Source organism: Ovis canadensis, chromosome 22 (assembly GCF_042477335.2).
Source record: "Ovis canadensis isolate MfBH-ARS-UI-01 breed Bighorn chromosome 22, ARS-UI_OviCan_v2, whole genome shotgun sequence".
Lineage (NCBI taxonomy): Eukaryota > Metazoa > Chordata > Mammalia > Artiodactyla > Bovidae > Ovis > Ovis canadensis.
This window is the reverse complement of record NC_091266.1, coordinates 38,572,372-38,597,386: the sequence shown is the minus strand read 5'-3', so window position 1 is coordinate 38,597,386 and position 25,015 is coordinate 38,572,372. Positions and strand designations below refer to the sequence as shown.

Genomic DNA, 25,015 nt, shown 5'->3' with positions numbered 1-25,015 from the left:
AAAGTTAAGCTGCAGACATTATGTTATTTTGTTCATAAATACTCCAGCTCCTATCTCCTAGGAACAAGGACACTATCATAATATAATACCAGAACATAATACCATATCACACCCAAGGAATTTCACAGTTGCACAGTACTATTATCTAATATACAGTCTATATTTTTTCTAATTGCTCTAAAAATAACCTTTTTTTCAATCCAGGGTCCAGTCGAGGACTGTAAGTACATTTAAACAGTCATGTTTTCGTTGATCTAGGCAAGTCCCAGCCCTTCTACCTTTCAGAGCATTGACATTTTTGAAGGGTCCAGGCAGTTGTCTTATAAAGTATCTTACAATCTGGTCTTGCCTGACTATACACTCAGGATTCAATTCAGATGAAACATTTTTTGGAAAAGTGCTACATGTGTGATGTTTCATACTTCACAGTGTATCATGTAAGGAGGCGCATGGTAGTCATTTGTTCCATTTTGCATCGCTACATTTGATCATTTGGTTAAGGTGATGGCCACTCAAACCATTGTAAAGGCACACTTTTCCCTTTGTAGCAAATAAGTAACCTGTGGAGGGATTCTTTGAGTTCCTATGAACATCTTGTACCCCAACAATCTTTTTTAGTCCAATGGTTTCGACATCTGTTGACAAATGACCTTGAATCAATGACTACATTAGTGTTGCAAAACAGTCACTGTGATGGTTACTCTGTAGTTGGAATGAACCTTTGCAAATCAAATCCTATTTTCTCCCTCACTTGCATTATTATTTCAGAACTATAACATCAGAACTATTTCAGAAGTTCATCTGCTTGACTCCACCTGACAGTGATTCATAACACCTGTTTTACATTTCTCTGATCTTGATCCACCTGAGCAGGTACATTAAGTGCAAACAAACGTATAAATGCACTGGCTTAAGCAGTGGGCAGGAAGCTACCTGTCTATACAAGCAAGAGATTGCCTAGTCTTTAGAGCCCTCCTTCCCATAATGGATCGAATTCCATGTCAGGAAATGTCTATTTCCTAGGAGCTGAAATATCTGTTTGGGAGAGACTGAAGAAATGTCTATTTTCTCAAAGACAGTTCTATATCAGCATCAGTTTCAGGCATCCCAAGAAGGGAGAGAAGGGGACAAAATGGGTTCAGGCAGTAGACTCCTGGCACAATGTTAAAAGACGCTAGGACAGGACCAAATAACATGGGTCCACTTCCAACAGCCTGGTTCCCCTGCCCCAGTGAATGATATTCCTTCCTGTCAACAGTCCTTTAGAGTCCAAATGACATCCCAGACTACTGTATTAGAATCGCCAGGAAGCTGGTTAAGAAACAGATGCTCCAGTCCCACCTCTGACCAACTGAATCAGAGCCCTGCAGGGCATTTGGGACTCAAGTATGTTGAGATCCCAGAGAATCTCATGAGTAGCCAGGTTTGAGAACTCTTGCTTAGAGAAGACCCACTATAGCCTCCAAAGGGGCACTATCCCATAGGCCACACAATGGTAGATGGTAATTAAGGATCAGTCCCATTACATGATGGCCATCCAGCCAACAACTGACAGTCAGGGGTCTGGAACGAGGGAAGAGGCCTTCAACATAGACGGTCAACTGCACCCTCAATTTAGAGCCTACTCAAGGCTAGGGGGAAAAAAAGCGACTATACTTAGAGAAGCTGCCAAGTCTATGGTTTTCCAAATTTAGCTTCTAGCAGAACATTTGGGAACATCATCCCCCTAAGATTCTGAGTCAGAGATCTCCTCTGGGGCCCAGGGATGTGTGCTTGAAACAAGCTCTTCAGATGATTCTGATGCATGGGTGCAAGGACCATACTTTGAGACATCCTGGCTTGGATGTTGGTCTGCTCTGCTGGTCAAAGAGCAGGAGTTGGATAAAACTGTGCTGGCTTTCACTTCAAGGCTACTTACCAAACCAAAGAAGCAAAATGTGAAGTCATATGGGAAAGGTTTCTGAGCAATTAATTAACCACTCAGAAACATTCAGATGATATGAAACCATCCATAAAAAATACTGACTTCCACTCCAACATGTCATCCCACTGGAGGACTATTGGCAAGCTAAGTCAAGAGCATGTGACCAAGGCTCCCAGCACAAAGCCCCCTCTTCAGGTTCCATATTAGCAGAGGAGCTCCAGAGGGGCACCAGGGGCATTGGACCATCCCCTGGAGGGCACTTGAATCATCTGAATCAAACACTATATCTGACTGTCAAGGTCCTACCTGATTCCAGCTTCTCATTCCTATTGTGAGGGAGCAAGCTCATGGCAATTCTCTACTGCTAACCCTTAGCCAAGATTAACATGTGTATGTGTGGCCCCACAAATGGAGATGGCTAGGCCTCCAGCATCAGGGGTAAGGACCGTGCTAATTGTGGGAAAGGGGACAAACAGGAAGATCCCTGGTCAGCTCCATGCAGGGCTGGCCTTTGGCTCCCTAGGAATGAGAAGCAAGGCTAGCAGATTGCGACCGAGGTTCTGGGTGTTAGCGACTCCCACTGCTGGAGGTCGTATGACATATCCTTCCTTCCCATGGCCCAGACAGCTTTCCACCTGGGAAACACCAGGAAACAAACCACCTTCATGGTGCAAATGGGGTACACAGCACTCCCAGGAAAGCTCCCTCCACAGACATCAAAATATACCTGTAGGTCCCAACCCTAGCAGGCTCATGGTGAAAGGACACCCACACCAGCCAGCTTCTGGGGCTCTTACCTGACTGGAACACATATCTGGCCAAGCCCTGCATTAGCTCTGCTGGCCACGTTGGGGGCGCAGACTCCCCTGTTTCTCTCTTCAGACGAAATGTCAACTCAAAGCCAAAACCACTAGGTCCATCTGTTCCTGTGAATCTGGAAGGAATAAAAAGCAAATGTTTTTAGTTTAACTACCTTAGGGAAAACACTGTTTTGTTGCCTAATTAAAGTTCTCCTTTCTTGGTGGCCTCAGCATCCAAACCCCCTAATTGGAAGAATCTCAGGGAATAAGCCTTGAGGGGAGGGAGGACTCTGAAAGGGGGTAAGGAATCAGAACGCTAGCCTTGCCCTCTAGCTACCATACACGTGTATGACCTCATCCTGGCCAATCGAATTCGCTTGCTGGTACTCTGAATTACATGTTCCAGATTTGGCTCTGGAATATTCCTTTCTGTATGACTGAGGCTCCAATACTGAAAATTGTCCTTATTCACATTCTTTATTCCTACAAGCTATGAATAAGCACCTACTTAGTTTGCTAAGAATATATGTCCTACTGTATGCCCTAGGAGGATGAGATCCTTCTCCACTCCCACCTCCACCTTGCCCCATGATGGGACAATCCTTGGGTTGAGCTGGCTGGCCTCCAAATTCAGCATTTGAGGACGGGTCTCAAAGCAGACTCCAAATACTGGGAGGGCCTGTGATCTTTCTGAACCCTAGCACCCCGTGTGCACTCTCCAATCACTGGCACCCGGAGGGAGCAGTCTGCCCTCCCCTCCTGGCCCCAAATGGCCCAGAGTGATGACGGTCATACACATTAGAGGAAGATGAGGCAGGTGAGCAGTTCCTGTTTGGAAACGCTCAGGAGCCCAAATCTCCAGAGGACTCCATGCAATGGGCTTCTGCCAGAGAGGGAAATGATGTAGATTAGAGAGGAAGGCTGGTTGGTGGTGGCACCTCCTGGGGTGAAGGAAACATCCAGGGAGGGGCAGCTGAGAGGTATAGGAGGCCTGCCAGCCCGGAAAGGGTTAAAAGTTAAAATATGTTCGTGATATAATTTTCAGTAATTATATCTTGTACAAACATGAGCCACAATGATTATACACATGTAAACTCCTGAGCATACAAATTCAAGCTATAAAATAAGATGACAGCCAACACCTTCTTGGAGCCAAGCTACTAGAACAGGCGGTCAGAGGGGAGAATGCTGAAGGTCAGGACGAGGTGGTCAGTGCCCAACCTTGGGATTCCACGTGACATCATTTCTCCATCATCATCATTATTGCCTCCAAGGGGCCAGGCCAGGAGACTGGACATAAAGAGGTTCCAACGACTCAGAAGCTCTGACACCAAGGCCAGCCCTGCTTGTGTACATGGGTGGGTCCAGCCCACCTGCACCTGCTGCAGTGAGATCACCTCTGATAAGCTAAGTTCTCTAAAGTTTCTCTAAATTTTAGCATCTAAAGGACTGAAAAGGAAGCCTTATAATACCATAGAATACTTAGACATCATTTTCTTTTTTAAAAAATTAATTTATTTAATTGGAGGCTAATTACTTTACAATATTGTAAGTTTTTGCCATACATTGTCATGAATCAGCCATGGGTGTACGTGTGTTCCCCATCCTGAACCCCCTCTCCTACCTCCCTCCCCATCCCATCCCTCAGGGTCATCCCAGTGCACCAGCCCCGAGCACCCTGTCTCATGCATTGAACCTGGACTGGCGATCTTTCTCACATATGATAATATACATGTTTCAGTGCTATTCTCTCAAATCATCCCACCCTCGCCTTCTCCCACAGAGTCCAAAAGACTGTTCTATACATCTGTGTCTCTTTTGTGGTCTCGGATATAGGGTCATCATTACCATTTTTCTAAATTCCATAAATATGAATTAATATACTGTATTGGTGTTTTTCTTTCTGACTTATTTCACTCTGTATAATAGGCTCCAGTTTCATCCACCTCATTAGAACTGATTCAAATGCATTCTTTTTAATGGCTGAGTAATATTCCATTGTGTATATGTACCACAGCTTTCTTATTCATTCATCTGCTGATGGATATCTATGTTGCTTCCATGTCCTGGCTATTGTAAACAGTGCCACAATCAACATTGGGGTACACGTGTCTCTTTCAATTCTAGTTTCCTTGGTGTGTATGCCCAGCAGTGGGATTGCTGGGTCATATGGCAGTTCTATTTCCAGTTTTTTTAAGGCATCTCCACACTGTTCTCCATAGTGGTTGTACTAGTTTGCATTCCCACCAACAGTGTGAGAGGGTTCCCTTTTCTCCACACCCTCTCCAGAATTTATTGTCTGTAGACTTTTTGATAGAAGCCATTCTGACTGGTGTGAGATGGCACCTCATTGTGGTTTTGATTTGCATTTCTCTGATAATGAGTGATGTTGAGCATCTTTTCATGTGTTTGTTAGCCATCTGTATGTCTTCTTTGGAGAAATATCTATTTAGTTCCTTGGCCCATTTTTTGATTGGGTTGTTTATTTTTCTGGAATTGAGCTGCATGAGCCGCTTGTATATTTTTGAGATTAATTCTTTGTCAGTTGCTTCGTTTGCTATTATATTCTTCCGTTCTGAAGGCTGTCTTTTCACCTTGCTTATAGTTTCCTTCATTGTGCAAAAGCTTTTAAGTTTAATTAGGTCCCATTTGTTTATTTTTGCTTTTATTTCCATTATTCTGGGAGGTGGGTCATAGAGGATTCTGCTGTGATTTATGTCAGAGAGTGTTTTGCCTATGTTTTCCTCCAGGAGTTTTACAGTTTCTGGTCTTACATTTAGATCTTTAATTAGATACCATTTTCTTTGAGTATCAATGGGGAGGCAGATTAGACTTGGGGATATACATCTAGAATTTTGGAGACCAGGCTAGAAGACGCTTGGCAGGATACAGTGTAAGCTATTTTCTTTCCTTGCTGAATTGTCTTGGCTGGGAGCAACTCTATGCAGAAAGGCTGAGGGAAGAGTTAAGCAAGCTGAGGCTGTAGGCTTGTGAGGGGGTGTGAAAACTCGGGGTAAAGCAAGACTGACTTGGAGTCAAAACCCTGCAAAGGGAGATGGGTCACTAGGGCAAGGGGAAGATTTTAAGCAGCCACCAATTAGAGGCTGCTTTGTAAAATGTATTAGACCATTACTCCCAGGCTTTCATCCTGGGCCAAGAAAAATACATGATTTCTAACCGCAAAAACTTGAGAAAGAGACTAAGAGAAACACACTCCTCAGACTGTGCAAAGGGGAGAACCCTCCGATGCAGAGAGAGGAGCCACATCCACCCAAGCAGTACCGCCTCTCTAAGGAGGGACATGCACATGCACACAGACATGCACACGCACACATGGGTGTGTATGCGCATAAATGCACGTGGACACCATCTGCCTCCACAGGCTGCTTTCTGGGCCAGCTCTGTGGTGGGCAGGCCGGCCCTCACTTGACTGGCTGGGAGGGACAGTCCGGGCCAGATGGTCTCCACCTGCATTTGATTACCACCCACCAGGCTAGCTGGACGCAACCTCTAAACTCTGAAACATGAGTTTGGAATGGCCTAGCCCCGGGATAAACACACAACCTGGGGCCTGTCAGAACGCCTCTTCTTCAAAGCAGATTGCCCAGGCAATAGCCAAATGACAAGGTCATTCAGTCTTTAACGTCCCCTGGAGGGGCCTGGCTTGGTCTGCATTTCCTCACGTGAGGGCTTCTCCAGCCAAAGCAGACTGATCTGACCAGAGGAAGGAGCCCCTCCTGGAGAGCGGCGGTCTTGCGCATCCTCTTGAGAAAGGAACGCATGAGAGGAAACTAGCACATGCTGGAGAAGGTGGGATCTGGGTCAGAGCAAAGAATCTTACTAACACAGAAGGCTGCTAAAACACTGGCTGGTGGTAAAGGCGCCCAGTGGAACTTCTTCCTACAGAGATTCTTAAAGGAAGACATTACAGATCCTCCCCTCCCCAGTCTGGTAGGGAGGGGTGAAGGATTCTAACTGTCTTGTTGTAGAAGGCTGGATGAGATGGCCTCCCAAAATTGCTTCCAGCTCAAGAACATCTGATCCTGCCTACTAAGGCGCCCTAGGGAGAGGCTGGCTTTGTCTCAGCAGTTTGGGGAACCCAGGCAATGGCTGTGCCAGCTTCAAGAGTTACATCAAAGCTGCCAACAGGAAAAACATTTGCCTCCAATCCCAACCACTGGAACCTGCCCAAAGGTCTCCCCCAAAGCACCTGATTAAGAAGGTGCCAATCAGCCTCAGAGAGACCAAAATGACTGCAAACTCCAGGCAGAAGACAAACAGGATCTTGGGAGAGACTTCCTAGAATAAATACAAGACGTGGACAGGCAGAAAAAGCTGACCTAAAAGCTGGCATCTTGTGTTCAACACCATTAGTTACTAGGAAAATTCAAATCAAAACTACAATGAGATACCATTTCACACTCTCTAGGATGGCCAAAATAAAAGATGGACAGTAACAAGTGTTGACGAGGATGTGGAGAAATTGGAACACTCAAAGAACAGCACAGTTGCTTTGGAAAAAACTGTTCAAAAATTTCTTCAAAAATTTAAACATACCATATGATACAATTGTTCCTCTCCAAGGTATATACCCAAGAGAACTGAAAACAGTTTTTACCCAAAAACTTGTACGCTAATATTCATAGTGAAGTGAAGTGAAAGCCACTCAGTCGTGTTCAACTCTTTGTGACCCCATGGACTACACAGTCCACAGAATTCTCCAGGCCAGAATTCTGGAGTGTGTAGCCTTTCCCTTCTCCAGGGGATCTTCCCAACCCAGGGATTGAGCCCAGGTCTCCCACATCGCAGGCAGATTCTTTACCAGCTGAGCTACCAGGGAAGGCCAATGTTCACAGTAGCATTAGTATTAAAAACCAAAAAGTGGAAGCAATCCAAATGTCAACGTATAAACGGATAAACAAAACACAGAATATCCATACAATGCAATATTACTTGGCAATAAAAAGGAATGCTGTACTGATTATCTGCTACAACATGAGTGAACCCTGGAAACATTATGCCAAGTGAATAAAGCCAGATATAAAAGACCACATATCATATGATTCTATTCATATGAAATGTCTAGAACAGACAAATTCACAGAGACAGAACGATTAGTGGTTGCCAGGGGCTGGGGAAGGAGAGAATGGCGAATGACTGCTAATCGGTATAGAGTTTCTTTCTGGAGTGCTGGGACTGTTCTGGAATTAAATAATGGTGACGACTGCACAACCTTGTGAATATACTAAAAAGCACTGAATTGTATACTAAAAAGATGAATCTCATGCTATGTGGATTACATCTTTAAAGAAAGAAAGGTGGCATCTCAGATACACCTCTATGCTAGGGGAGGCAGAGCCAACCATGCCAAATAAGCCAGGCCTTTACCTGGCTCTATCTACACATAACCACTACAATTAACTGAATACCTATTAAGCTGGAGGCCTTGCACTAAGCACTTTCCTGATGCTGTATTATTCCCCAACAACCCTGTGACTCAGCCATTGTTATCCTCATTTAACGAATATATGAGAAAAAGACATTTGAGAGAATTTAAGTAATAGTCTATAAGTCACACAGTAAGCAAGTGATGGACTTCAGACTTGAGGTCTGACTCCAAAGCCCATTTTTTTACTGTAGTGTGACTTCAGGCAAGATACTTAATCTCTCCATGCCTCAGCTTCCTCATCTCTGAAATGAGGATAATAACAGTAACTATTTCAGAGTTGTTAGGAGAATAAAATATTTCAAAACTGCCTGAAACACTGTAAGCATTGTATCACTTACACTAAGTGAAAGAAGAAAGTTACAAAAGACTGTATGCTGTATGAATTCACTTATATGATACAATAAACAATTTATAATATATATTTATATTATGCAAAATATCAAGAATAGGCAAATCTACAGGAACAGAGAGCAAATCAGTGATTGCCTCAGGCTGGGAGACTAAAGACACAGGCAGAGTTGCTGCTAATGGGTGTGGGCTTTCTTGTAAGGTGATATAAAAAAATTATAAAATTAGTTTATGGTGATGGTTATGTAACTCTTGAATATATTCAAAACCACTAAACCGTATACTTTCAGTGAGTGAACTGTATGGTAAGTGAATTTTATCACAATAAAGCTGTTTTTAAAAACTGAGGTGGGGGCGGAAACCCCAAAGACCTAATGGTAAAAAAATTCACAAACCGAGCTATAGATATTTTCCTCTTGAGCAAACAACATCTCACTCATGGTAAGAGAAATGCAACTCAAATACAAATTAAAAAAACAATAATACCATTCTCACTTAGACTGGTACAAATTTTAAAGTATGACATTATATTCCATTGATGAGCCTGTGAGGAAAGAGGTATTTTCATATATTGCTGGTGGGGATACAAATCAGCACAAGTTTTTTTGGGGGAAGGGAGTAACACCTAACAAAATCACCTACTGTTTACTTTTTTTTTTGGATGCACCACAGCAGTTTGCCGAGTCTCAGTTCCCTGACCAGGGACTGAACTGGAGCAACGGCAATGAACGCCCAGAGTCCTAACCACTGGATCACCAGGGAACTCCCACATATTGTTTACTTTTTGACTCAGCGATCAAACTCTAAGAGTTTGTGGTCCCAAAATACTAAGTGCCCGTTCATAGGACAGTGGTCCAAAGAGTACAACACAGCTGTAAGAAGGAAAGAAGAAGAGCTCTAAACACTGAGCGGATATTGTTAAGCAAAAACGGCAAAAGAGGACTATACCACGCCACCTTTTGAGAAGGAGAAAAGTGAGTACAGGAAAATGTACCTGTATTTGCTCATTTCTGCAAAAAGCAACACAGGAAGGATAAATCAGAAACTAATAAGATTGGTTACCTACAGGTAGTAGGTGGAAATCAAGTGGAAAGGACTGTGGGGTGGGGGAAGTACGAGTGTGACATCTCTCTGAATATACATTTCTGTATGGTTATCATTTCTGGATCAATGATAATGCTTTCACATACTCAAAATAAACAAGGATGGAGGAAAATGTTAAATGTAATACAAATATAAATTAATGAACTTAACTGTATTTGAAATAATATTACCACACTGAAGAGGGGGAAAAAGTCACCCAAGTACCTTATGCGCACAGTTTGTTGATCATGTGTCCTCAGACTAAAGACAGAAAGAACAGTAAACAAATACTGAACTCTGGTTAGCATGCAGTGTTATGGGTAGGTAATTCTGAAACTACTTTCTCTGTAAATGTATTGTGGATAATGAAAGCCAGGTTACTCTCACTGTAAGAAATGATAAAAAACTGGTAAACATATATCAAAGTTAAAAATATGTAAAAAATGAAGGACAGAACAAGCCTCATAGGTATGATTTTGGAATTGGAGGCATTGGTATAGTATTTAATAATGGAATAAAAGATGTGGGTGTGGGTGTGATACAGATGTATTTCTTAGCTCTCTCCACTGAGTAACACCTCAAAAGCAATGATAACACACAGCACTTAGATCTTGGTTTCTAAATACCATCTGCCATTAAAAAAGACCAGAGCTCACTGGAGAAATGGCTGATTCCAGAGAAATGGCTGATTTCCAGGAAGCACAAAATGACCCTGGAACTTTTTGTTATATCAGAAGGTAAGGAAGGACTTAAAGAATGATGGGAACATTTAAGTCAACAGTAAAGAGAACCCAAACTTAAGGGCTCCCACTGGCCAAACTGAGGACAATCTGAGCATCAAAACAAATGGTATTAACAAATTATAACCTATTAATTAAGACTCTATTGACTCCATACTGATTATAATGGACCTAGTGACACTGGGTCTTTAGATTTGGGACTTACCAGCCTCCATAATTACATGAGTCAATGCCTTATTTTATATATATATATATATATGAGGGGCAGCAGCTTTTCACTCTTGTATTTGGAAAAAGCCTTTTCTGTAAATATACTCAGTGGTATTTATAAGAGTAAAACATTTAGAAACAATCTAAATGTTCTACAAGTAGGGGTATTACCAGTTCTGGTGCACTGTGTGGTGGGACATTACATAGTCATTAAAAACGAGATTTCTTCAAAGCAGGAAGACTAATCTCTGAGTTTTGAGAGGGAAAGGGTTTTTTGCCTCTAACTGCTGAGTAAGTATGTGTTAGTCGCTCAGTCATGTGCAACTCTTTGCAACCCCTGGAATGTAGCCCACCAGACTCCTTTGTCCATGAGAGTCTCTAGGCAAGAATACTGAAGTGGGTAGCCATTCCCTTCTCCAGGGGATCTTCCCATCCAGGGATCGAACCTGGGTCTCCTACATTGCAGGCAGATTCTTTACCATCAGAGCCACCCAGGAAGCCCCAGCTGGTGAGTACTAGGTCCTAGATACTTCCCCAGTGGAGCCTCAGATGAGAATGCAGCCCAGCTGACACTGATAGCAGCTTTGTGAGGCCCTAAAGAGAAATGACATAATGATCTCTGTTCGTTTCCAAGGCAAACCATTCGATATCACGGTAATCCAAGTCTATGCCCCAACCAGTAATGCTGAAGAAACTGAAGTTGAACGGATCTATGAAGACCTACAAGACCTTTTAGAACTAACAGCCACAAAAGATGTCCTTTTCATTATAGGGACTGGAATGCAAAAGTAGGAAGTCAAGAAACACCTGGAGTAACAGGCAAATTTGGCCTTGGAATGCGGAATGAAGCAGGGCAAAGACTACTAGAGTTTTGCCAAGAAAATGCACTGGTCATAGCAAACACCCTCTTCCAACAACACAAGAGAAGATTCTACACATGGACATCACCAGATGGTCAACACTGAAATCAGATTGATTATATTCTTTGCAGCCAAAGATGGAGATGCTCTAATACAGTCAACAAAAACAAGACCAGGAGCTGACTGTGGCTCAGATCATGAACTCCTTATTACCAAATTCAGACTTAAATTGAAGAAAGTAGGGAAAACCGCTAGACCATTTAGGTATGACCTAAATCAAATCCCTTATGACTATCCAGTGGAAGTGAGAAATAGATTTAAGGGCCCAGATCTGATAGATAAAGTGCCTGATGAACTATGGAATGAGGTTTGTGACATTGTACAGGAGACAGGGATCAAGACCATCCCCATGGAAAAGAAATGCAAAAAAGCAAAATGGCTGTCTGGGGAGGCCTTACAAATAGCTGTGAAAAGAAGAGAAGTGAAAGGAAAGGAGAAAAGGAAAGATATAAACATCTGAATGCAGAGTTCCAAAGAATAGCAAGAAGAGATAAGAAAGCCTTCTTCAGCGATCAATGCAAAGAAATAGAGGAAAACAACAGAATGGGAAAGACTAGAGATCTCTTCAAGAAAATTAGAGATACCAAGGGAACATTTCATGCAAAGATGGGCTCAATAAACGACAGAAATGGTCTGGACCTAACAGAAGCAGAAGATATTAAGAAGGGGTGGCAAGAATACACAGAAGAACTGTACAAAAAAGAGCTTCACGACCCGGATAATCACGATGGTGTGATCGCTCATCTAGAGTCAGACATCCTGGAATGTGAAGTCAAGTGGGCCTTAGAAAGCATCACTATGAACAAAGCTAGTGGAGGTGATGGAATTCCAGTTGAGCTATTTCAAATCCTGAAAGATGATGCTGTGAAAGTGCTGCACTCAATATGCCAGCAAATTTGGAAAACTCAGCAGTGGCCACAGGACTGGAAAAGGTCAGTTTTCATTCAAATCCCAAAGAAAGGCAATGCCAAAGAATGCTCAGACTACTGCACAATTGCACTCATCTCACATGCTAGTAAAGTAATGCTCAAAATTATCTAAGCCAGGCTTCAACAATATGTGAACCGTGAACTTCCTAACGTTTAAGCTGGTTTTAGAAAAGGCAGAGGAACCACAGATCAAATTGCCAACATCTGCTGGATCATGGAAAAAGCAACAGAGTTCCAGAAAAACATCTATTTCTGCTTTATTGACTATGCCAAAGCCTTTGACTGTGTGGATCACAATAAAGTGTGAAAAATTCTGAGAGAGATGGGAATACCAGACCGCCTAACCTGCCTCTTGAGAAATCTGTATGCAGGTCAGGAAGCAACAGTTAGAACTCGGCATGGAACAACAGACTGGTTCCAAATAGGAAAAGGAGTACGTCAAGACTGTATATTGTCACCCTGCTTATTTAACTTCTATGCAGAGTACATCATGAGAAACGCTGGACTGGAAGAAACACAAGCTGGAATCAAAATTGCCGGGAGAAATATCAATAACCTCAGATATGCAGATGACACCACCCTTATGGCAGAAAGTGAAGAGGAACTAAAAAGCCTCTTGATGAAAGTGAAAGAAGAGAGTGAAAAAGTTGGCTTAAAGCTCAACATTCAGAAAACGAAGATCATGGCATCTGGTCCCATCACTTCATGGGAAATAGATGGGGAAACAGTGGAAACAGTGTCAGACTTTATTTTTGGGGGCTCCCAAATCACTGCAGATGGTGACTGCAGCCATGAAATTAAAAGACGCTTACTCCTTGGAAGAAAAGTTATGACCAACCTAGATAGCATACTCAAAAGCAGAGACATGACTTTGCTGACTAAGGTCCGTCTAGACAAGGCTATGGTTTTTCCAGTGGTCATGTATGGATGTGAGAGTTGGACTGTGCAGAAAGCTGAGCACTGAAGAATTGATGCTTTTGAACTGTGGTGTTGGAGAAGACTCTTGAGAGTCCCTTGGACTGCAAGGAGATCCAACCAGTCCATTCTGAAGGAGATCAACCCTGGGATTTCTTTGGAAGGAATGATGCTAAAGCTGAAGCGCCAGTACTTTGGCCACCTCATGCGAAGAGTTGACTCATTGGAAAAGACTCTGATGCTGGGAGGGATTGGGGTCAGGAGAAGAAGGGGACGACAGAGGATGAGATGGCTGGATGGCAGCACTGACTTGATGGACGTGAGTCTGAGTGAACTCCGGGAGTTGGTGATGGACAGGGAGGCCTGGCGTGCTGTGATTCATGGGGTCGCAAAGAGTCGGACACAACTGAGCGACTGAACTGAACTGAAAGAGAACACTCAGATAAGCGACTCCTGACCCAGAGGAGATGTGAGACTATGTGTGCTGCTTTGGGCTACTCAATTTGTGGTTATTTGCTATGCAGCAGTAGAAAACCAACACACCCACCTTGCTCTCTGCCCACCAAGGCTGACCTCTGTGGGGCTCCTGAACCTTCTGGCATTCAATTGGGTTCAGCCAGTGGAAACTCTAACAGGAAATCAGAGGGAGGAGAGAGACCCTTCAATTGAAGGTTACCGCAAGGTCACACTGAAGAACAACACTTTACACAACTCTCTTCCTCTGGGTCCTCAAATCTCACTCCCTCCTCTGGTCCCTTCAGTGCTAGGAGAGTAGCAGCTGAGCCAATGACTAGCCTTGTGTGACTGCACTCTCTTCTTTACAAACAAACCCTTCCCCAGCCATGCTGCTTTGAAGGTGCCAAACTCTCTCTTGTTGAGACCAGTATAGGGCACCTACCACTCTTCCTTACTCCTGTGCAAGCCTCCACCACAGGACCCTCCTTGCTATTCGGTAGCTGCCTTCCTAGTTCTCCCATTAGGATTGGAGTTGCCCCCTTTTTGCACCACCAGTGACTGATGAAGAAGTGCTCAGTGAAGGCTTGCTGAACAATGGAACAGAATGAGACTGAAATATTTACTAGTGAGACTAAATTTGAGAAAAAAGGCAAAGTTTTACATAATTTAGAACACTGGGCAAGGTATAAGGGGGCAAATGACAGCCCAAGGTTATGAGCTGAAGGGCTTAGGCAGAGCAAATCTGCCAGCAGAGCAGGGAGGCTGGGAAGTGAGGATGGGAAACACAAGACAGTCTCAGTCTTGGGCTCCTTCAACACTCTGGAGGTACCAAGGTGAACTTGGGGCAGAAACTGCAAAAAAATTATCCCACTTTATGGTCCTAATAAGATGCTAGAGAAGAGTCCAGTGACGGAGACAAGACACAAAGCCCAGCTCCACCACTTTCCAGCTGACCCTCGGGCAAGTTAATTTCCACGTGCCCTGGAGTTTCCTCACCTGTTAAGCTGGAATAAGACTATTTGCCTCATAGGGCAGCTGGGAGGCTTTTAGTGAGCGGCACAGAGCCCAGCAGTAGCCAGTGCCCATACAGAAAAGCCAGTAGCCAACCTCCCCTTACTTCGTGCTCAGCAGAAGCAACTCCGGTCATCACTTCTCCCTGAGAACAGCAGCAGACGCTTCCAGCTTCCCTGCCCTCTAGACTCTGAAGCTTAACCAGCCCCATCCTTCAAGAGGTACTGGATCTTCCAACTTTGCCCAAGTTCCTGACCTTGGATTCCTCAAACCATGCCCAGGAGTCTTCCTGGCTGCTTCCTTGCTTTGAGTGACAGCCATTACAACAGAATTCAGTAAACAATTACAAACTAAATATTTGCAAAGACTGTTTCCATTTTGAACAGTTCACAAGTACTGATACATCATGACTTATTTTGAAATTGTGTTTGGTGACTACACAAAGACTAAGTGAGGTAATAAAACTTTGTAAAATTCTTTTCCAATGTCTATATGGTAATATTCTGACATAGCTATGTTTTTTTTAAAAAACATTTCCAGCTATATCATGTTAATTTTGCACAATCTTAAAGAAAGTAAAAAAGAAAGAAAGAAAAAACTGTATCAGTTGAGACTCTGCACCTTATGCAGAGCTGGGACTCTAATAAGGCTATGGTGCAGGGCCACCACCTCTGAGCTTGAACTCTGAGTAGCAGATGCTCTTTCTGCTTCGTGCCATCCAACCAGACTCATGGAATGCACTTGCCTCACTCAAGTAGATGTTTCCTCGGATTCCTTGCTGGGAGTCAACTAGCATGTTCCCACAGCATTCCTCAGGTTTAAAAACAGTAGCTCTCAGGCTGATTCAGCTGAGAACCCAGCTAAACAATCTACCTGACTCCCAACGCTCAGGGTGGTTTAATTCTATCCCCGGCTTTCAGTGAGCAAACAGCCTCCCAGCCTGAGAACTGAATCTAAGAAAAGCACCAAGCCAAGAGCAGCAGACCCTTTCTCTGCAAGATGGCAAAAGCTGAGAGTTCATCCTCCCCTAGTGGAGATCAACTATACCTTCTCCCCTCTACTCCCAACCACCACCAAAGAACCCAAAGGTCAGTCCCCAGAGGGATTCCAAGCCCACTTGGTGTTCTATAGGAATTCTAGGCCAAAGAGGAGCTTGGTGCTTGAGTTACTTGGCATCACTAGGACAGCCCCCACTCTAGGCTTTGGGCTAAAGCAGGATCTATATTAAGATCTTTTTTTTAATTAAGAAAAAAAAAAACGGTTAGGCCAACAGCAGCAAGATCACAGTCAGATTTAGGAAGCAAGACTCTGTCTGCAGACAGGTGTACAGCCTGGGGCTTCTTGCAAACCCAAAGATCCAGGGCATTCTGCCCAAAGACTTTCTATTCACCCACTTGCCTCCAGGACTCTGGGAAGTCAGACACCCCAGATCGAGACACCTGAAAGAGGGTAATGGGAAGGAACAAATCTTTTCAGCATCTCCATTCCCCAAGAGCAAGGACAGTACTTATTGTGTGTTCTGTACGCGGGCACAAAGTGTCACAGCTGAGCAAATGCTAAACAGTAGTAATATTCCCATTGCCGTCCAAAGAAATAATCAGGCTGAGATATTCAATGACAAATAAGATAAGACAGTATTAAAAAGCAATGAGCTTTCCTCTGTCGCTACCAAAGTCAGACTCAAATATCTTAAGGGCATTTCCTTGGAATCACTGTACAGATATTTCCTTTTTAGGGAAATAAAACTGTCACTCAGCTCTGTTCTCTTGACTTCACACCAGTGCTGACTTCCTACGTTACTGGAAAAGCTTCCTAAAACCTCTGCCCCATCACATCATCCCTTTGCTCCCCTCATCAACAGATAATAGATAATCTGTTGAATGTCACATCTTTGTCTTGCCTTCAAACTCTCCAACTTCATCTGGCTCCGCTGTGCTCTTCTTACCAAGTCCCAAGTATACTGGCCTTCTTTTTGTTTGAACATGTCAAGGTCCTTACTACCACAGGGCCTCTGAAATAGCAATTTTCACTGCCTACAATCTTCACATAATTGAGTGACCAGAGCATTGTACAACTCCAGGGAGCACAAATTGCACAGAATAATATGAATGGTGCCCCTAGAGTTGTAGGGGGTGGCAACCTGGTTACTACTTTGTCACTGAGCTCCCAGTTCAAATGCTGTGTCTTCAAGGAAGCCATTACTGATTACCTGGTAAATGTAACCTCTCCACCTACCTCAACCCCAATTTCTACCTGGATATCTCTAGCACATCATCTCTGCCTTATTTTCAACACAGCACTTGCACTACCTAAAACTTTTCAGCAGGTTTTTTTCCTATTAAAATGTAAAATCCATGAGAACAGAAACCCTACCTGTCTTGCTCCTATGATATCCCCAGCATTTAAAACGTAAAGTGCACTAAACGCTTCAGGAAACCAATTATGGGCTTATTATACACCAAGTACCATGCCAGGTGCTAGAGGTTCTCCCCTACCCCGATAAAGCAAGGTTCCAGGATTTCTACTGAAATCACACACCTCCTCCTAAAGAAAGGCTCTTGACTCTTATGAAAATTCCCATGGAGCATCAACCCCATTATGAGTACATAGGTCCAAACTGAAGAAATTTCCCTGCATGAGCTAAACGCTCAGACTTGGTGCTGGGCCAGAAGAATTCTTTGCCTCTGCTGTGAGAATGCTTTCCCAATAGCCAAAGAAACCCCAAAGCAAGGTTTTTAAATTTTTCACTTACTCATTCACGCAACAAATATTTGTTGATGTACTGGGGAAACATCAGTGCGTAAAGCAGATGTACATCCTTACCCTAGGGGAGCTTACATTCTAGTGGGAAGAAGGGCAGACAGACAACAAACAAACCAATTAAATAAAATAAGGTAAATGGCGATAAGTGCTTTAAAAAAATTAAGCAGGAAAGGGTGATAGTATTTTATGGAGGGGGCTCAGGGTTTCCATCCTAAGTAAGGAGGTCAGGTAAGCCCTCACTAAAAGGTGATATTTGAGGAAAGACCTAAGGAGATGAGGGAGTAGGGCATGAAGCTATCTGAGAATAGAGTTTCTAAACATGGGGAGAGCAGGTGCAAAGGCCCTGAGGCAGCAGAGTGCCTGGTTTTGCAAGAACAGAGTGAGGAAGGAGAAGAACAGCAGGGGATGAGGTGGATTAAAGAATCTTGGTGGCAATAGCCTTTGGCTATTACTGAGACAGGAGGTCACTGGATGGCAGGAGGGATATGGTATGAACATTGCCATCAACCACAGAGCTGGGATAGGACTAAGGGCTCTACAGTAGCAAAGCTCCTATAAAGCTCCAACCTCAAAGGCTCCCTGCTTAGCCACTGCCTTCCTTCTGGGCCTTTTCTCTGTGCAAAACCTGTGGCTATAGGAATGAAAAATTGTCAGACTGGCTCCAGAAGGGCAGCAATCCAGCATGTCTGCAATCTGATATATTGAAAAAGCTAGGTCAGGAAGGAGAAGGGGTTAGGACAAGCCATGGTGTTGTCTGTCAGATTTCACTAAGTTTTTTCCTCAAACCAAACAAGCTTTTCAGAAGCATTTAGGAGTCAAATCCATCACAGTCAGAGAGTGCAGCCAGCCAGCTTGACCCCCTGGGACTGGGAGCCTGGGCCAGGCTCCATTCTCTGCTAGTTACCCTCCATTAGCCCCCTCCACAGGCATGGCTCCTGAGCTCCTCACCTCATGCTGAAAGGCCTGAGATCAGAGTCAGGGAAACTGGTAGCAGAGGCAAGCCTCCAAGTACCTCCAGGCATCACACAGCACTGGAATAACAAAAATAACTCCTTGATTGGCCTTATTGCAGCAAAGCTGGTTCTATGACAGGGACTCAAGAAGCCTGAGTAACGTAGGAGGGAGTAGGAAGGTAAAGGATCTTTAGAGGCCACCAGTTTATACTAACCTGCTAGTTAAGGGCCTGGAGTCTAGTGAACCACATCTCTCTGAGTAACTGCTATGAATCCACATTCTCACTTACAGATGAGCAACTGGCCCAGCTAAGAACAAAGGCCTGGCCTCATTTCTGAGCTTCAGGACTCCTGCTCACAAAGAGCCCCACTCTAGGCCTCAAGGGACAGACTGCAGAAAAGGAGGCTGCTGCTGCTGCTGCTAAGTCGCTTCAGTCGTGTCCAACTGTGTGTGACCCCATAGACGGCAGCCTACCAGGCTCCCCCGTTCCTGGGATCCTCCAGGCAAGAATACTGGTGTGGGTTGCCATTTCCTTCTCCAATGCATAAAAGTGAAAAGTGAAAGTGAAGTCGCTTAGTAGTGTCTGACTCCTAGCGACCGCATGGACTGTAGCCGACCAGGCTCCTCTATCCACGGGATTTGCCAGGCAAGAGTACTAGAGTGGGGTGCCATTGCCTTCTCCGAGAAAAGGAGGCAGGGAGGCTCTGTTTGATACCTAAGGTTCTGAGGCTATAACAAGTCCACCTCCCCAAACTTTTCCTGCTCAAGGATGCTTCAGCCAAAGGACTGGAAGTTCCATGAAGACAAGACCAGACCAGGAGTATCCTTTTCATTACTACATACCTCATGCCCACAACTATCCCAGCAATGACTATCTCTGAAATGAGTGAATGGCTGACCCTCCAAGCAAACAAGAGTGGCCAGTGATTAATGCTGGATGAGAACTAAGTGTGCCCACCCATCACCTCATAGACCCAGTGCCAGGAAAGGACAATAGACCATCCTTTCTCCTAGATCCACTGATCAGATCTCACTGCAACACAAGAGTATTATTATATTATTGATTTGATTCCTATGTATGGCAGAAAGCCTCCAAAGTCCTCAACAGTAGCCCATTTATTTCAGGTAATTACCTGAAAAGGATCTTACCTATTTCTGAGAATCTGTCATCAGTACCTTGGGTGCTGACACCTTAGGGTACTCTGTAAGGTCAGTCTCAGTCTTCTGTATCCACACACCCAGGTAAGGGAGAGACAAGGAGGCTCGTGGTGCTTAATTTCCAGGTGACAATGATCACAGAATCTAACTGCTGATCAACTTCCTAAGGGGCACACAACAAAAAGAACAACACACACGCTCAAGACTACCACCACCATGCAGGGTGATTTGCATTAAAAAGGTCCCAGCACAGTTGATACATACAGACCTCAGCTCTACTCTTCACTTCTGTGAGAAGTCAAGCAGCAAAATTAACGGATGGAGTTAATGCAACCCGACAATGGATAGGAGCCATCATCCCAAGCAAAAGTGCTGTTTTTAGATATTGGAAGTTTAAGCAGCCATGGCCCAGCTGAATTTAGAAAACAGCGTAAGCCAGGTACTAGGGAAGCCTTGGAAGATGTTAACCTCAAACTGAGAAACTCACACAAGACAGAATCCTTGCATTATCTGGGCATAGCATCATTCACAATGAACTGTTCACAGAAGCCATAATGAGGACAGATGTAGGATCGCAAACAAAAAGTGATAGGATTATGAGCAGTTTCTTTTCTTCCTTCTTTAATTCCAACATTTTTTGGTAAAATGGTTCAACTGAAAAAAAAAAAGTGAATTTGTAACTAAAAAGTGACAACAAACAGAATGGAACAGGAAGGTTTTGGACTTTAAAAGAGTCTTCTTGATGCTGGTTCAACTAAGAGAGTTTGAGGTCTGGCTGGGGCCTCAAGGAACCTGGTATACTCATTTCTCATCTAAGGTGAGATTAAGTTTGCCAAGGTCTACTGTGGACAAGTTTGTACTCCAGTCTTTGCAGTATCTGTATGGGAGAGCAAATCAATCTTGAACCTTGGGATTGAAGTTGCAGGCTATCAACCTATCCAATACCACAGACTTTGTAAAAAGACACCAGGGAAAAGAAGGTGTCACTAGGGAAAAGAGTGTACAGAACACATGGGCCAGCCCCAGTTAAAAACCAGAGGGACGGAGGAGTCAGATGTGGTGTGCATATGTGTTCAGTTGCTCAGTCATATGTCCAACTCTTTGTGACCCCATGAACTGTAGCCCACCAGGCTCCTCTGTCCATGGGATTCGCCAGGCAAGAACACTGGAGTGGGTTGCCACTCCTCCAGTGGGAACCCTCCTCCAGGGGATCTTCCTGACCCAGGGATCAAACCCCCGTCTCCTGTGGCTCCTGTATTGGCAGGCGGGTTCTTTACCACTCACTAGCACCACCTGGGAAGCCCTCAGATGTAGAGCCAGCCCCTATTCAAGGGAATTAACTCACTTAATGGCTTGAGAAGTGACCAAAAGGAAAATATGCCAGAAGACACTGTCTGCACCCATGATGTGAGAAAAAGGAGTTTGTGGTCAGGGGTAAAATGGGGAAGGAGAGAAGGTGAAGAACAAAATCAAATATATATGACCAGAGAAGAGATACAGGCTTTCCTAGTGGCTCAGATGGTTAAGAATCTGCCTGAAATGCAGGAGACCCAGGTTTGATCCCTGGGTGGGGAAGATCCCCTGGAGAAGGGAATGGCTACTCACTCAGTATTCTTGCCTGGAGAATTCCATGGACAGAGGAGCCTGGTGGGCTACGGTCCATGGGATCACAAAGCGTCAGGCACAACTTAGCGACTAACACATACATAGAGAGAGATACAGATGGCAGATAAGCATATAAAAAGAGGCTCAACATCATGTGTCATTGAGGAATTACAAACTAAGATACCAATGAGATACCACTACCATCCCTGTTAGAATGGCTAAGATCCAAAAAACTGACAACACCAAATGCTGGAGAGGACACAGAATAAGAAAAATTCTTATTCATTGCTGACAGGAATGCAAAATGGTACAGCCACTCTGGAAGACAGTTTGGTAGTTCCCTGTGAAACTAAACATAGTCTTACCATGTGATCCAGCAATTTTACCCAAATGAGTGGAAAACTTATGTCCACAGAAAACTCACATATGAGTGTTTATGGCAGCTTTATTAAAAATTGCAAAAAACTGGAAGCAGTTAAGATGTCCTTCAGTAAGTGAGTGGATAAACTATGGTATATATACACAATGGAATATTGTTCAGCGATAAAAATAAGCTATCAAGCCACAAAAAGACATGAAGGACCCTTAAATGCATATTGCTTAGTGAAAGAAGTCAATCTGAAGAGGCTATATGCTGTATGAATCCAACTACATGACATTTCAGTTCAGTTCAGTTTAGTCGCTCAGTCGTGTCTGACCCTGAGACCCCATGAACTGCAGCACGCCAGGCCCCCCTGTCCATCACCAACTCCCAGAGTTTACACAAACTCATTTCCATTGAGTCGGTGATGCCATCCAACCATCTCATCCTCTGTCGTCCCCTTCTCCTCCTGCCCTCAATCTTTCCCAGCATTAGGGTCTTTTCAAATGAGTCAGCCCTTAGCATCAGGTGGCCAAAGTATTGGAGTTTCAGCTTCAGCATCAGTCCTTCCAATGAACATCCAAGACTGATCTTCTTTAGGATGGACTGGTTGAATCTCCTTGCATTCCAAGGGACTTTCAAGAGTCTTCTCCAACACCGCAGTTCAAAAGTATCAATTCTTCGGTGCTCAGCTTTCTTCACAGTCCAACTCTCAAAGTCCATACATGACCACTGGAAAAACCATAGCCATGACTAGACGGACGTTTGTTGGCAAAGTAACGTCTCTGATTTTTAATATGCTGTCTAGGTTGGTCATAACTTTCCTTCCAAGGAAGAAGCATCTTTTAATTTCATGGCTGTAATCATCATCTGCAGTGATTCTGGAGCCCAGAAAAATAAAGTCAGCCAATGCTTCCCCATCTATTTGCCATGAAATGATGGGACTGGATGCCATGATCTTAGTTTTCTGAATGTTGAGCTTTAAGCCAACTTTTCCACTCTCCTCTTTCACTTTCATCAAGAGGCTCTTTAGTTCTTCTTCACTTTCTGCCATAAGGGTGGTGTCATCTGCATATCTGAGGTTACTGATATTTCTCCTGGCAATCTTGATTCCAGCTTGTGCTTCTTCCAGCCCAGCGTTTCTCATGATGTACTCTGCATGTAAGTTAAATAAGTAGAGTGACAATATACAGCCTTGATGTACTCCTTTTCCCATCTGGAACCAGTCTATTGTTTCATGTCCAGTTCTAACTGTTGCTTCCTGACCTGCATATAGATTTCTCAAGAGGCAGGTCAGGTGGTCTGGTATTCCCATTTCTTTCAGAATTTTCCACAGTTTATTGTGATCCACACAGTCAAAGGCTTTGGCATAGTCAATAAAGCAGAAATAGATGTTTTTCTGGAACTCTCTTGCTTTTTCAGAAAAGGTAAAACTAAAGAGGGAAACAATCACTGGTTGTCAGAGGTCTGGGAGGAGGGAAGAAGGGATAGAAAGGCAAAGCACAGGGCATTTGGGGGCAGTGAAACTGTTCTGTATAAGATACTCTAAGGGTAGATACAGGATATATATTTGTCAAAACCCACAGAACTATACAACAAAAAGAATGAACCCTAATGGAAACTAGAGGGCATTAGCTAGTAATAATGTATCCATACTGGATCATCCATTGTAACAAATATGCCACACTAACAAAAGCAATTTAGTAACAGGGAAATTACATGCAGAGGCAAGAAGGGGTATATGAGAACTCTTTGGACTGTTCAATTTTCTTCAAACCTAAAACTGCTTTAAAATATAAAGCCTATTAATTAAAAATAAACATTACAGAGATTAAGATGTTTTAAAAAATGATATGACAGTTTGCATTGAATACAATGACAGAGGAAAATTATATCCTCTGCAGAGTGATAAGACAACTTCATTTCAGACCATCCTTCCCATGTTGACACTACAGACACCTCAGCTAGAAGGTATGAATACTCCTGGCATTGAAGTGTTCCTCATTTCTACACTCTCTCCCCAGAAAGAATGATCAGATGGTCCACACATTCTATGCAAGATATCCTCTGCGCTACTGGAATGCTGGGCACATCCCTGACCACACAGGAAGCACGACCACGTGAACCTGACATCCAAGTCAGAAGCATCAACTTTGTGTTCTTAAGAGTCCCAAACTCTGCTGGAAACCTACTAAAAATGGTTACAGTAAGGCTGCAGAAGCCTTTGACTTAAATTTGACAAAGGATCCTGTCACCCACCCCCTTGCCATTCCCTGGCAGGACTCTTTCATTACAAACTTGCTTCAATACCCAGGTCAACATTTCCCCTGCAAAGCACTTCCTGCTTCCCTAGTCACACTCCATTAATCCAAGATACCATTGAACTGAGGTGCATGATAGTAATAGTGGTCTGAGGAGGACCTCCCACCACACTCCCTGTATGTGGAGGAAGGAAAGGGTGAGGGCTGCTGGAGCCAAACTGCCTGGGTTGATGGCCCAGCTCCAGCATTCCCTTGCTGGGTGGATAAGTTCTCTAACATCTCTGTGCTTCAGTTTCCTTGTAAAATAAGCTTAATAATACCTACCACCCAGAGCTGTTGTGAGGATTCAATGAGTTTATATAAAACACTTAAAAGAGTGCCTTGCACATAGTAGGTGTTACAATTATCATTACATGGTTTAAGATTCTTGAAGCACTGAAGACTACAGGGTGAGGGGAGACAGCCGCAAAGCCTCAGAGTCAGGTAAAGCCAAAAGCTCCTCCCAGCCCTAATTCTCACTGTTGCCTCTTTGCCAGGGACTCCAGGACAGGAGCTAAGTATAACTTTTCATTGATCTCCACCACTACCTAAACACATCACCTTCTCCAGTGTTCTGCCTGTTGTTCTTGTTATTTAGTTGCTCAGTTGTGTCCAACTCTTTTGTGACCCCATGGACTGTAGCCCACCAGCCTCCTCTGTCCACGGGATTTCCCAGGCAAGAATATTGGAGTGGGTTGCCATTTCCTTCTCCATGGGAATCTTCCTGACCCAGGAATGGAATCCATGTCTCCTGCATTGGTAGGGGGATTCTTAACCACTGAGCCACCTGGGGAAGTCCATTCTGCCATCATTGGGATTCTGTGCAGCTCTGCTGTTGGAGTGTGCTGCACAGCCTGGTGCTCTGTGGAGAGCTCAGCAGGCAGGTCAGCAAGCTGCAAAGGGACATGCAGGGACGGGGAGCCCACTTCCAGGGGGCTCAGGTCAGTGAGAAGACCTCTCCACACACATTTTAGGATCAGGCAGCAGAACAGAGCTACTGAAAACAGGAAATGTAGTTGACTGGGAGACCCAAGAGGCAGGACAGAGGAACGAATTTAGGAGCCAAAGACCAGAGTCCTGAGTCAGGAT

The 25,015-nt window shown here is 44.0% G+C and overlaps 1 protein-coding gene and 1 long non-coding RNA gene across 3 annotated transcripts in view; one reads left to right on the top strand and one right to left on the bottom strand.

Moving 5' to 3' along the window:
* SUFU (SUFU negative regulator of hedgehog signaling) overlaps window positions 1–25,015 on the bottom strand; it is a 108,915-nt gene that overhangs the window by 70,593 nt on the left and 13,307 nt on the right. For both annotated transcript variants that reach the window (XM_069566959.1, XM_069566958.1), the window contains exon 3: window positions 2,722–2,858. In XM_069566959.1, coding sequence (XP_069423060.1) covers window positions 2,722–2,858 — 137 coding nt within the window. The remainder of the gene's footprint in view (window positions 1–2,721; window positions 2,859–25,015) is intronic.
* Window positions 9,334–24,277, top strand: LOC138427508 (uncharacterized). Its single transcript, XR_011252038.1, has 3 exons — window positions 9,334–9,495; window positions 11,189–12,406; window positions 23,651–24,277. It is a non-coding gene; the product is annotated as an uncharacterized lncRNA (long non-coding RNA).